General features: G+C 36.6%; 1 protein-coding gene across 1 annotated transcript; it reads right to left on the bottom strand.

Annotated features, from left to right (window-relative positions):
* Nucleotides 1-102: 102 nt before the first annotated feature.
* On the bottom strand, nucleotides 103-10205 carry LOC132161489 (cytochrome P450 27C1). Its single transcript, XM_059571579.1, has 9 exons — nucleotides 9494-10205; nucleotides 6319-6509; nucleotides 5559-5758; nucleotides 4358-4567; nucleotides 4105-4268; nucleotides 2364-2527; nucleotides 2166-2244; nucleotides 1261-1464; nucleotides 103-1108 (listed from the first exon to the last, which is right to left on the bottom strand). Exons 1-9 carry the CDS (start codon nucleotides 9785-9787, stop codon nucleotides 992-994), a joined length of 1623 nt encoding a protein of 540 aa, XP_059427562.1. The 5' UTR covers nucleotides 9788-10205; the 3' UTR covers nucleotides 103-991.
* Nucleotides 10206-14353: the final 4148 nt, after the last annotated feature.

Below are 14353 nucleotides of genomic sequence, written 5' to 3'. Positions count from 1 at the left end.
TGAGTGGCAACTTTACATTCATTTCAACTGTGTGTGGTTTACACACTTGTGTGTGTTTGGTGTTTAAATGGTGTTTAAATAAAAAATGTACAACACAGCAGGTCTTCAAATTGTATTCATTCATACAAAATTCAGTAACTTACACATTTTCACACTTCCAAATGTCATACAATGCATTAAGTTCACAACCCTCAAAAACAACATTCATTTTATCCAAGAAAAATATTTCATTTCCACCAGTTCCCATTATCCATCTGTTGCCTATGAGGCTAATGCACTAAAAAGAAAAAAGAGGCACAATTTAGCATTTCACATTAAAATGTTTTCCACTAAAAAGGGGCCAACTAAAAATCCTCGCTCTTGAATAACAAATTAGATAATAATAGCCACACTGAAATCAATACAATGACATTGCTTTGATTTGAGGTGTTTTACTCACACGGTACTTATCTTATTATTAGTGTCCGCAGGACAGGATTTTAGCACGGTCTTCTAAAGTAGCTTTGTAGTTGTAATAGGATTTACTTTATGTTTGCTTTAGGAATTTTCTGCTTTTGAGCTAAAAGTCAATAAGCTTACATAAGCGTACCATGTTAAATAAATAATGAGCTTAGTGCTCAAGCTAATTTAATAGTAAAACATCTATATACAAGGTCTTCTTGACCATATTTCATTTTAATTATTAAGTGAAAACGAAAAAGCCACAAGAGAAAATTATAGATAGTGTGATGTAAATTAAGCAATTCTTGAAGTTATTCGTATTGATTTGAATATACAAAAAAGTGCCTGTTCTAAACATTTGTAACATATTTGGTCCTCTGATTGGCTTTCACACAAAAGCTTAGAGGCACTTCATATAAATAAAAGCAACATTCTTCGCTGGATAAAAGCTGGAAAAGGCACTATAATACTCAAAAACACTAAAAGTCTTTGGACTCCAAAAAGCACAGTATGGATTATGGTTTCAATTCACACACAGTGTAATGGCAGATTACTTTCGGTCCACAAATCTAAGGTTGATAGGTGATCCCGGACAGAGCAGGCCATGAGTCTTAGCATGCACATCAGCAGTCTGGGGAGACACCTCAATGTGGAACTTCTGCAGGAGCTGTGATGGAGAACAACATCAATACACCATTAGACAAGGGAATTAGAGTTCACATTCAAGTCATATCTGTCTTTATTGCAATAATCTGCTTAATAGTAGCACCACTATGGTTTGGATCTTTTGAATTTTGAGACACATATTTGAACAAGCACCTGTGTAAGAGCCAGATGCATCTCCAGCTCGGCTATTCTCCTCCCGATGCAGCTGCGGATGCCGTAGCCAAACGGGATGGAGCCAAAGTTATCGACACGGTCAGAGGCATCCTTGCGAATCCAACGATCTGGACGGAACTCTCCGGGACGAGGGAATTTCTCTTCATCCATAGAGGTGGAGTAATGGCACAGAGCCAATTGAGTCTGTGAACACAAGAAGATGGGAGATTTTTCAATAAAAACAATAGCTACTATGTTAAGTTATTAGTTACTGACTTAATAATAATTGATAGTTTGTGTTTTTGTCATTATAATTTTAATTAAGTATATTAATATAAATTGTTTTGTTATCAATATAGATTCAAATTGAAATACTTAATTCTCAAAAAAAATAAAATTCCCCCTTTGAAATTTCCAGAGGCCTCCTAGTGGGTTGAGAAGCACTGATTCAAGTTATTCCCTTTATTGTGTAACAATTGTTTTCTTTTAAAGTGTTATCTTTTTAACATAATTAGTGCTGTGACAATACAAGTCAACTGTGTTTTTTTTTCTAGCACACTTTAAGGCATTGGACTCAAACTTAATTCCTGAAGGGCCACAGTTCAGAACAGTTTTGCTCCAACTCTAATCAAACAAATTTGATCCAGCTAACCAAGCTCTTCAGGATCACTAGAAACTTCCAAGTAGGTCTGATTTGGAGCTGGTTGGAACTAAACTCTGCAGAGCTGTGGCCCTCCAGGAATTGAGTTTGAGACTACTGCTTTAAGGTAATTAAATCTAGAACTGCAGGAAAGAAAGACATGAAACAATGCTTCTACTCTGGCAGGTTTTGACACGTGTTTATGAGACAAGCATATAAAAATGTGCTTTGCATACACATACAGCCACATGATTTATGTTCTTACCCCTTTAGGGATGAAATAACCTCCAACAATCAGATCCTCCTGTGTAACGCGTCCATTTCCAGGCAAAACAGGGAAAAGCCTGCATGCGTTAGAGAGACGGAGGGAAGTGTTTATACTGTTTGATTTTTGAATGATCACTGTATTTCTGTCCTCAACTCAATAAACTGCAATGCATAATGAGTGGTGGGCAAAGCTTACCTGAGAGTCTCTTTAACAAGCCCTCTAATAAGGGGCAAATGAGCAACATCCTCTCCGGTTGGGACACGCCCACCCAGCACTCGGTCGACTTCCTCAAAAATGTCCTTCTGTATTATGGGATGTCTTGCTAAAAGGTATGTGCTCCATGACAGTGTGAAAGAGGTCTGTAGAGAGGCAGAGACAAGAACATTTGATTACTTATTAGAGATTAGTAACGTGATCTACACTAATTCCTCTGCTTGGTGCACTATTTAATATATGGGGAATAATGCATGATATAGTTAAGAAATACCATAAAAGCAAATGTTTTTCTGAAATATGATGCAAATGTGATATTGATTTATACCACAGTATTTTGCCAGTGAAAACATGTCTAAACAAGGCCACAGCAGTGTTTCACTGAATGGATGAGCCATTTTTAATGAGTCAGTTGAATGAAGGATTCAATGACCGTTCAATTCCGTTTAGTTTAATTTTAAAAGTATAATTTCATTTTTCTCATCCTTTCATATTTCTTAATTCAGAACTTTATATTTAAAACATTAATCTCATAAAACTTTATTATGGAATTGCATTGTAAATGCATTCATACCACCTGCATTGAGCTGCGTTAAATCATACATCTAAAGGTGTAAATACATCTAAATGCCACTTTAAATGCAGTTTCTGTGCCATTTTGGAGATGCAAAAAGGAATTTTGTTAATACTGATTTCATTTGATTGCTACCAGCAATTAAAATAATTAGGATAGAATCATAATGGCTAATTACTCTTATTGAATTTACTGCTAAATATAAGAATTTGACATAAAATATGCAGAATATATTTTAATACAGTCAAAAGAAAATCTATCTTCTTAAAAGTAAAAAAAAAATGGCGCTGGAAATCAAATTAAAGGACAAATAATGCCTTTTGAAGCTCTACTACATTTTGCAGTTTTGCATAAAACGTTCCCTTACATAACCACTGATTCACTCCCATGGACTGATTCTCCCAAACCTGTCCACTCCCCCAATGCCTCCTTTCAAAGATTGCCCAGTAAACATCATTCACTCTCTGCCTTTTTTGGCCATCCCTCTCCTTCCTTCATCCTGTAATGAACCACCTCCCATGCTTCTCGCCATTCATCATTACTTTTATCTCAGATAAATCTGGGCCTAAAGCGGCTGATGTCATGTGTGTTCAGCTCCAGTGATCACAATGTTCACCTTTTTGGGTGACTAATTCCTTTTTGGAGCAAGAACTCAAAACAGGCACCTTGCCTCAGAGGTAAAGAGAAAACAAAACAGAGAGACAGACAGGTGGAGAGGAAAAGATTACATGACCGGCTTTGGCTCACAATGGCTAATGTGATCATTTGGCTGAAAGAAAGAGAGAGAAAGATCAAAGAGAAGAGGATGCCAACTGACTCATCAGTGAAATGGGAGAGTCTTAGCAGGGCTTGGATATTGTGGGTATGAGATGTATGGAGAGAGGTCAGCGTTAGGTCAGGTCAACACAGAGTTCTCCATGGAGACCTCAGACACCCGTTATGATTTGACCGTTTGAAAAGAGTTCACAGGAAGAGAAATAGTCGCCTGAGATGCTGTCCTGATGAGAAGGTTTATTTATCATCACCATTAGATGCAACCATTTCTCCAGCTGTCTCAATACAGAATGTGTTCTGCTTTTTAAATCACCAGTTTTAAAGTTCAAAGTTCAGAAGCAATGACTTAACAGCAGCTATTGGACCAGTTCTTACCGTATCCACACCAGCCAGAAGCATTTCTGTCATGTTTGCGTAGATCTCTTCCAGATTCATCTCTCTGGTGACCAGCATGTGAGTCAGCAACCCTCCTTTAATCTCTTCACCTTTCTTCATCTTCTTTTTGATCTCTGAAAGTCTCTTGTCCACGTGGATCTGGCCTTAAACACACATTTATACAAACTTTTAACAAAAAGACCAATTTTCCCACAATGACACTGAACCCCAGCACAGTTCCCTCTGCTCTTACTGAATTTGAAGAGGCCGTCCCATGAGCTGCAGAATTCCTCCCAAGGTTTGGGAATGATGGGGCGCAGCCATTTGGGAATGGCCCCGGCGTACATGGTGGTCTTGAAAGAGCTGAACATGAGGTGCAGTGCAGCAATGTACTCCTGACTCATCTTGGGAATTTCATTTTCCAAGCAGCCCAGGCGGGTTTCATACAAAATGGTTGCAACACCTAGGAAAGAGTTTAACATTGTGTTTTTCATAATTTCCAATTTACCATACTGAATCTCCCACAAATAATAGCAATTATTTGCTAAGGTTTTCATGTTCTAATCTAAACCTTATCTGAATCTTTAATCCACTGTTCTATTAAAACTAAAAAGAGAGATCCACAAATAGTCACACTACAGAAATTTTGTCAGAAATCTGAAATTTATCAGAAATTATACTTTCAACTATATGTGCATGTTAGAATTTAGTTGTCCATTTTTTGATATCAGCAAATGACAATTAAAAGATCATTAATATTCTAAAAATACTACAGATCTAACTCTTCTGTATTTGTAAAAACACAAAAACTTAACCTGAACTGAGCTAATTAATGTCACTATTTTGTAGAGCTACTTAATGGCTAAAATTACGAATAATTTTCTGTCTAATTATATAGCTAATATCAATTATGAAGTCATAATTGATTAACTTTGCGACACTGACAGAATCTGAATCAGAATGAGCTTTATTGCCAGCTATGTTTACACATTTGAGGAATCTGTTTTCGTGACAGAAGCTTCCACAGTGCAACAGAATGACAGCGACAAGACAAAACACAGACAATAAGAAATTGACTTTACTGACACTCATTAAAATAAATTAAAACAACATTGAACTGAACTGAGCTGATTAATAGCACTATTGTCTTCTATAGAGTTAGCTTAAATTCATGTTGTGTCATCATTGATTAACTTTGCACCGATCAACACTAATCTGAATTGAGCTGATTATGGACCCTATTATCTTCTACAGAGCTGCTTTTGTAGCTAAAATTGCAGTTGTTTCATCACTGGTGAACTTTGCAGCATTGACAGTGTTATTAAACTAAACTGAAAATCTGTTTTGCTATACAACTATGTAAAAAGGCGACAAAACAACACTTGCTTTAAAAAAACAAATCTCCCTTCCTTTCCAATTTACCACAATAACGCACACTCTGCCCTCAGGCTCACCTTCCATGGCATATTTGAAGAACAGGTCATTGATGTTAAGGACAGTCTGTCTGTCGTCCTGCTGGCTACGCAGTGTCTTCACTCTCTCCACCAGGTCGGCCACCACAGCGTTGACGTCAGGGGAGAAAACAGCCACATCTCTGGGCCGCATAACCAGCTGCCGCAGAACACTGCGCATCTTCAGCCATTCATCACCCTCACTAGGGATAGAAAACATCATATATTTGTTATCAGAAAAAATATATTGGGAAATTGCAGATTCACGTTACTAATTTGTCATTTGTCATTTAAGATTTTGTAAATATTTTTTTAAAGAAACCTTTCATTTTCACCAAGGCCGCAATTATATGATCAAAACAATATATATATTATTACCATTTAAAATACAAATAACTGTTTCTATTTTATATTTTAAAATGTAATTCATTCATGTAATCCAAAAAAAAAATTTCAGGAGACATAACACCTTCAGAAATGATCAAATATGCAGAAAGTAGTTGTATTGCTTATATTTCTGTGTAAACCCTGATGTTTTTTAGGATTCTTTGATGAAAGAACAGCATTCAATGCAAATAGAAATCAATTGTAATTGTAACTGTTGATCAATTTAATGTGCACTTCCCTTGCTGAATGAAAGTATCAAAAGTCTTATTTATCTCAAACCATTTAACAACAGTGTACCATTTTAATCCAAAGAGACAAACCAAGTTATCCATTAGACTACAGCACTGCTCAAGAAAGCACATCAGCATGTACTTACGCTGAGATGAGTCCAGTAGATCTTCCTCTCAAATCTCTGTACTCCTTCCAGGACTCCATGTTACCCCTCTGAGGAGTCTCACCTTCAGTCCTGAGAACATGTGCCACCATGTCTCTGTCAGCAATGGACACCACCAGCTGAGGTCCAAATCGAGATTTGAAGATCTTCCCATACTTCTGAGAATGCTCCAACTACAAAAAATATTTTTGTAGCTGATCAATGTGGATCTCAGAAATGCACTAGTCCCATATAAATACAATTTTAATTTTGATGGATTTCTTTTGTCCTTGTTTTTGGCTAATCTGCATTATAGTCATTTGTTTAGATGTTTCCTTCAAACTTTAAACGCTTTATTGAAATTTACTGACAATATCTATGTCTCCCTAAAGATTATATGGCTCTTTGCTAAATGCTCAGTATGCACAGGAAGACATTTCCCGGTATGGATGGCCCAATTGCAAACCCGGCCCCTCACTGCGAGCTTGCCCACTTTCATCCCCCTTCTCAAGTCGTAAGTACTTTTCATACTAAATAAGACAACACAAAGGCCCCTTTGTGTCTCCTCAGCCAGAAAAATCCTGGAAGACATTTCTCATCTTTCACAGTCCTAAGACAACTTCACCACTGGCCATTTTAGATAAGTACTGGAGAGTTTTGGGCTCTGTTTCAGTGCATGAGTAGTTAGAATTTAAATTCAAATGGCCATGTTCCACAGGATTTTGAATTGGAATGAATTGAATTGAATTTCCTGAAAATGTGAAAGAAAATCAAGATACAAACGAGGGTTTTCATTATCACTGCATCAACACATTATTCCATCATTAATTAAAACTGATTGTGCATATTTACTCCTTGATAGAAGAATTTCTCATTAGTGATTAAATATTTGTCTAGTATAAATGCAAGTATAACCTAATAATCCGCAGTCACAAAAAAAACCTGTCTTCTTTTTAGTGTTTATTTTGTAATACTGGAATTTTTTGGATTTTTGTACTATGATTTTTTCTTCTCATCCAGTATTTTGAGGAGACCAGACCACCTCCATTGCTTCCTCAGAGGAAACATCTTGTTTATAATAAACATACCATATACAGTACATACTGAAAAATGGTAAAGTTTTAACATCTAAACTAGTTTTATTCAAGTAAAAAAAAATTGTTTAATACCAAAATACATTAATTAATATGAACAAGACAAAATATTAGGGGTTAAATCAGGCTTTTTTTAAATGTCAAAGAAGGCCTCGAGCTGAAATATTTGTTTTGTCCTACTGGTGGTTAATATAAAACAACATTAAAAAGTTTATAAATCACTCATTTTTCTAAAGAAACATTGTCCAATAGCAACACCAGCAGGTAAAGTTACAGCAGGAGTCTGCATCTTTCTCGCCTCCCCTGAGCCCATTGAATTTTAATGGACTCGTGTCCAAATGTAGCAATGAATTTTCACTGTCGCCAGAAGTCAGGATGTGATTATTCTTGCGTAGCTAGATCTTCAGACTGACGGCTGAAGGTCTGGAATCCATGGCAGCTTTCTTTGGCCAAGGCCCGCCCATAAGGCCATTTGACCGTATTTTAAAGATTCTATGCCACAAACTTTGGCGCCACTGATTCTTTGATTCCAGGCAGAACATTAACAAACGCGACACACACATCTCGCAGAAATCCTGTGTAATTCAACCAATCCAATGACGACTTTGACACTCATGAAGTGTTTCTAAATTTGTGTCCCATATGCATCAGATGTTTAGCCAACGGTCTGTGGGCATGACGTCTGAGCCTGAGGTTGGAATATGAGTTTGCGGATTACTTTCGCACAGCTAATGTCTTCGAGATCGGCCAAAAATATAGAGATGACTATCGGATTGTTGATACCTGATCCTCTCAAACTCTACATATCGAGTTATCTGCACAACTGGTGAATCTAATGTGTTGTGCCGACAGCTAAAGGCTTAGCTAGTGTGCGACATGCTTATTTTAGTAGATCGTTTTTCTACATTTTAAATGCAGACTGTTCATTTTTGATAATTTTGATAATTGTATTATCAGTTGTATTAAAATTCTCCCCCTATCAGTTTCTGTTATACAGTAGATCAGGGCACAGGTGAAGTCAGGAAACGTCTCGTATACTCAGATATAGACAAACTTTGTTTCATCAAAATAATACTTAAAACGTCATGAGAACATGATCCGTGTTGGAGTTTTTAGTTATCAATCAGCTTGGTAAAATTAAAAGTAAAACTCCACGTCTGTGAATTTACCAAGTTTTGATGTCCCTGACTTGAACAATTCTAAAGTAGCTAAACATTAACTACATTTAAAAAAAAACAGAAATTAAAATATAATTACTGCACTGAGTTAGCTAATATTTTTGAAAAAAAATTTTTAAAACGCTACCTTCATGAGAATATTGGTTACATTGTTAATGTAAAAATGTTCTTACTCTGATAGCGTAAGCAGTGGTTTTTTAAACAAGTGACTCCATGGGATATGAGTTTACATTTGATTAAAAAAAAAAAACTGAGGACTTTGCCTCCTCGTTTTAGAACACAACCCCCGCACACCACTGCACTGTATATCAGGAATTACATTCATGTGCATTCATATCTGAGTGGCCCAAATCTCTGTCGGACAGCTGGCGATCTTTATAGCTGGCCATTCTTGAGGTGTTTGAATTGCAAATATAATTCGAATCGAATCCCTCGTGTAGACTGCACCTGGCATAAAATAAGTTTTGCGACTGTCTCTCTCGATGGGGTGGAGACTGCGCTCGCCAGTTTATGAAACTCCTTAAGTAATCCAACACCTCACGTGTCCGCACTGCACATTACGTAGCCGAGTCTTGACTGTGTCCCAAACAAATACATCTTTATTTACGTTAAAGTAAACTTTAAAGTTTATTTAACGCTGTGCAACAATGGTCACTGGCAATTTATGGCAAGTACCTTCTGCCAACTCGTAAGATAAAAAGTTACAGGAATTTAAGTTTAGATCAAATTGAATTTTTTTTTTTTTTTTAAATGAAACCATATGGATGAGTCTACATGATGGCGTCTGGGTCTTTCCCACTGAACGTGTATTGAAGGTGTAAACTGTGCACTTGAAGACACACCATTGAAATGCAAACACAGAAAGTGACGCGTAACGGTGGTCCCATCTGACCGCTGCCGACTCACCTGGATCTCGTGGATGCGGCTGAACCCATCCCGGTAGAAGAACTCAATGAGGTTCGACATGGTGCTGGGTCCGGGCATCTCATGGAGGGTCTTCACTCTCGCTACCGTCTGCTCCTCAGCGACGGGGCGTACCATGTTCTCCTCCTTCAGATCCTCCTGACTGTGCGCCGCGATCTCCAGGGAGCCCTTCGCCACGGACTTGTGCAGCCCGTGGGTTTGGAGGAGAAACTGCTTGCATGAATCCTGCAGCAGACTCTTGCGGGCCAGGTGCAGAATATTGCTTTGAAGAGACATCTCAAAGGCTGAATACGTGCCACCGAGTTGAAACCAGGAGTGTCTTGGAGAAGTGGAGGTGTTCGCAGACTGGAGCGAATGCGCACTGATGCGTGGCGCGCAGCGGCTTTTTAAAGGTCCACGGGAGAGGTGTGGGATCAGGGATTGGACGCTGGAGTTTAGCCTTGGCAGGAACAGATGTCCTCACGCACCCCCACGAGGCAGTGGACGTCGATGAAAAGCTGAATTGAAGGATTTTCTTTTGTTGCAATATAAAATGTGGATTACATAAATCGACTGTGGCTGGCAGCTTCTGAGTTGACCGCATTAGACTCTTTAGTCCTAAAAACACTGAGTTATCAGAAATTCTATTACAGTCACAATAATAAACAAGTAATTGTTTTGAGTCTCTTGAAAGCTTTACATTTAAGAATGTAGGCCTATATGCCCAGCCTAAAGCCGCAATCAAAATACAACCATACTGTAAAGTCAAGGCTTTAACCTGGGACCAAAGTAATTTTGATGTAATGCCTAAATTATGGCAAAAATAATTTATCATGGCGATATAGCCAATGACTGTTTTTTAGCCTAATATTTATATCATGAAACAATTGTCGAAAATTAAATATGCTATTTATCATTCATTTTATCTGATTGGCCATCTCATTCATTTTGACATTGACAAGTGCTGTTAAAATGCAACTTTTAAAACTTTCACTGTTAAAAATAAAGGTGCTTCACGATGCTATAGAAGAACCTTTTTGTCTAAATGGTTACAAAAAGAACCTTTAGCATCTGAAGAACCTTTCTTTTTCAAAAAAGATTATTTGTGGTGAAAGAAGGTTCTTCAGTTGGTGATGGTTCTGTAAAGAAGCTTTGACTGAATGTTTATTTGTGGAACCAAAATGGATCTTCTGGAATCGCTATAAAGATCCTTTTGAAGCACCTTTATTTTTAAGAGAGTTCTTGTCATCCTTACAACAAACAAAGCTGTGCGTAATGCATGGACGCAGATATTATGACACAGGATTCATAATACAAGATATCAGCAAATACTGAGGGGACAGTTTGGCTATAGGCCACTTCTAAACATTGGGGGGACTTGTCCCCCTCTGGTGGTGGGCCCTGTAAAAAAAATAGATTTAGATTCTCGAAAATCTCTTGGCCAAGTTTCATGTCGCTGCATGAGTGCAAATGTATTTTTGAGTTCATGTACTCTCAGAAAACAAAGCTGTCAAAAGGTAGGCTATATGTTACTTTTAAAGTACTAATATGCACTAATGTATCATTCAGGGGTAAATAAGGTACAAAGATGTACCTTTTAGCCCTACATTACTGTCCTTTTTCTGAGTGTCCCATCAGGCACTTCATCAAGTGTGTAGTTTGGGGGCACCTGAGGTAAGGATCTTTATTTTACACAAATGCAAATCTCGTCTGAGCATTGCTAAGCTCTGGGTAGGACACTATTGCCAAACTTCACACAAAAACACACCTGTTTTTGAAGTCCTGGAAAAAGGGGGATTCATCTCCTTAGAATAGCTTGTACTGGGGCATACAGCAGGAATATTCACCCTAAATGTTGGTTTTCATACTCATACATACTGATCCCCATCCTCCTCCTCCTCTTTTTGTTACATAACATGTATTGTTCATTTCCTTTTATTGAAAACTGCATAATCTAAATATGTAACTTCTTAAGTGTTCTCATATGTTAAATGTTGTTAAGTCTGTATGAAAATACTCACAGAGTCCCCCTGTTTGAGGACTATTTGTATTTAGTCTCTCTTTTTTAATAACAAGAGAAAATCAAGCTCAGAATATTTATGCCAGATTCTCATCCTAAGAATGAAAGATTCAATTTATGCTACAGAAAAAAACTTTTGTGTTGCCTGCCTCTATTTAAATCTTTCTGTATCCTTCATATTAAACTATTGATACTACACATGCAAAGACACAGAAGGAAAGCCCACTGATTATCCTTTCTAGAGAATTCACATGCTTTCTTGGCATCAAAACCGCTGTCTCCGAGCAAAGCGGATCTAGATATTTAAAAGGGAAAAGCCCCAAACACTACAATCTCAGAAGACTTCGTTTTGCCCACACAATTGTATAAGATTGCTTTGCCTTTGTGTTCTTATACCAGTGTTTGGCAATCACAGGTGCATGAGGCTTCTCACTTAACTATAATCATATTAATAATCACAATCCTCTAATCCTGAAATCACCATTCGTTGTTTATCATGTAGCAGATTTTATTGTTAGGTGCACATGCAAAAAGGCAGAAAGGACTCGGGTAAATCGGCTCAATGGGCATAACAACGATCTGGCACAAGACACAGAGAAACTAAACACTAGTAACACGGAAGGAAATGCAATGAAGTAGAGCTGGTAAAGCAAATGAACTCATAATAAGGTGACAGAGGGACATGAGACCAATATGACAAACAGCAACAAACACAAGTCAAGAGAGCACATGGCAGCTTTACTCAATCATCAGCCGTGTGCTAAAACCAGAGCCAAGAGAAGTGTAGCAGGATCCTGCACTGACACTTGAAATTGCATTTACAAAATACTAAATCATGTTTTTAAATGATGTTCTCTACATTGATACAGCTGCTGCAAATTCAATGAAATAATGCAAACACGATAATTGAAAGGAATTTCTTAAGTGTTACCACTGGATGCTTTTTATTGTCATGGTTTTATGTTAGATATATAAATATACAGTATTCAAAAGTTTGTAATAATGAATATTTTTTATGTATTTGAAAGAAATATCTTATGCTTATAAAAATGTTTAAAGTTTTTTTATTTACACACATTTACATACACATATGTACACATATATTCACAGTATATTACAGTACACACATTTATAATAGTATAATATTAATAAATATTGATATTCAGTTGATATTCTATAATAATAATGATGATGATAATAATAATACAGCCATTAGGATAATAATAAGAGCCATTATTAGAGCACCAAAGCAGCATATTAGAATAATTTATGAAGAATCATGTGGCACTGAAGACTGTAATGAGAGTTATGATGCTGAACATGAACAGAAAACCATTATTTTAAATTGTAATTTTTCTCAGTGTTATGGTTTTTGCTATATTTTTGATTAAATAAATGCAGTCTTGGCCTCTTTGATGAAAGTAAAATACAGCATTAATTGTAGTAGAAATTTCTGTGACATCATAAATGTCTTCACTGTCACTTTGAATTAATTTAGTGCATCCCTGCTAAATAAAAGCAAAATTAAGCATTAAGATGTTGTGACCATTTCTTTTATGTACCTTCAAGCAGGTATGCTAATAATCTTAAGGCGAGACAATTAAAAAAAAAAAATCCGGCTAAACTGTTAGAAGCAATGGACTGGTTCACTCAGCAATAGTTCCTCACAATTTGACAACATATCGACAACAGTGACAGGAAATCATAATGCTTTACAAATGAAAGAACTTACTAAAAAAGAAGACTTATAAGAAAGACAATTACAGAGACAATCATTGTGAAAAGAGACTCATATTCTGATACAGTATGAGGTCTATTCAGATGTCATTGGTTGAACCATCCTTTAAGTGATCACTGGATCACCAAGAATTAAACTATAATCATAATCTTAAAATTTGCTGTCGAAAGAAGCAGGTTGGTTTTGTATTGTTATGAACATTTCCATGCCTTTATGGCATATTTTTAGACGTATAGAGAAAGTAAAACTACTCACATAAGACTATATAAGTATTTCATAAGTGTACAAACATACATTTCACCCCAAAATAGACATATTCATACTGAACATATAGTATGTCGATAAAAGAAAAATCACGGACACTTTGGCGTTAAGATTTTAAATAATGTCTGGGTAATTTATCGGGAAACATGTATATTTAAGCACAAAACATCTTTTAAACACATTAATAAATACATCTTAATTTTTAGTACAAAAACTTTTAATCTATGCTAAAAAATTGTTGTCTAAGAAATTTTGTAATATTGTTAATTTTAGATGAATATAGCATGCGATACTGTCATAGTAGCGGCTATACATACATCATGTGTCTTTTACGGAATGAGTGTGTTGAGGTAGCTGCTGAATAAATAGTTTGTTTTGAGGAGAAGCCACAGAAACAAAACATCTACTGGCAGGATCGCATTAATATGCATTCACTTTAAATTTGTCTAAATACATGAACTTAAAATCCAGCTCTGTCTTTAATTAGTTTGTACACTGAAGAATGTGAGGCTTGTTCTTTTAATTTCTGTCCATAATGAGATTACAAACTTCCGGATTTCTCCTAGTGTGAAAGACTAGATGATTATATGATTCAGCAAAACACATGAAGTGACATGGGGACAGGTTTCGGTGTTGGCTGGAGTGGTTCCCTTCAGCACCATTGTGAGAAGAGATTACATTTACAGGCACAAGAGAACAATTAAGTTCATTGTGAAAAAAACTAAACAAAACATTGCATTCACTAGATGTACAGTGTGATGAAGTGACCGCCACTGCTCGCTTCTGGGGAAGGAATAAAGGTAACTTGGGTCCGTGTGGATGTAAACAAATGATGGCATAC

The sequence above is a fragment of the Carassius carassius genome, chromosome 17 (genome assembly GCF_963082965.1).
Source record: "Carassius carassius chromosome 17, fCarCar2.1, whole genome shotgun sequence".
Taxonomy (NCBI): domain Eukaryota; kingdom Metazoa; phylum Chordata; class Actinopteri; order Cypriniformes; family Cyprinidae; genus Carassius; species Carassius carassius.
The sequence above is the reverse complement of the archived record's forward strand: the minus strand, read 5'-3'. Positions and strand labels throughout refer to the sequence as shown.

Excerpts from the sequence above, each read along its gene's own strand:
- LOC132161489 (XM_059571579.1), bottom strand. The coding sequence starts at position 9,787 with ATGTCTCTTCAAAGCAATATTCTGCACCTGGCCCGCAAGAGTCTGCTG. Across the intron at positions 2,528-4,104 it reads TTCTGGCTGGTGTGGATACG|ACCTCTTTCACACTGTCATG; the intron begins GTAAGAACTGGT and ends GCCTCTCTACAG. Across the intron at positions 2,245-2,363 it reads CTTGTTAAAGAGACTCTCAG|GCTTTTCCCTGTTTTGCCTG; the intron begins GTAAGCTTTGCC and ends TAACGCATGCAG.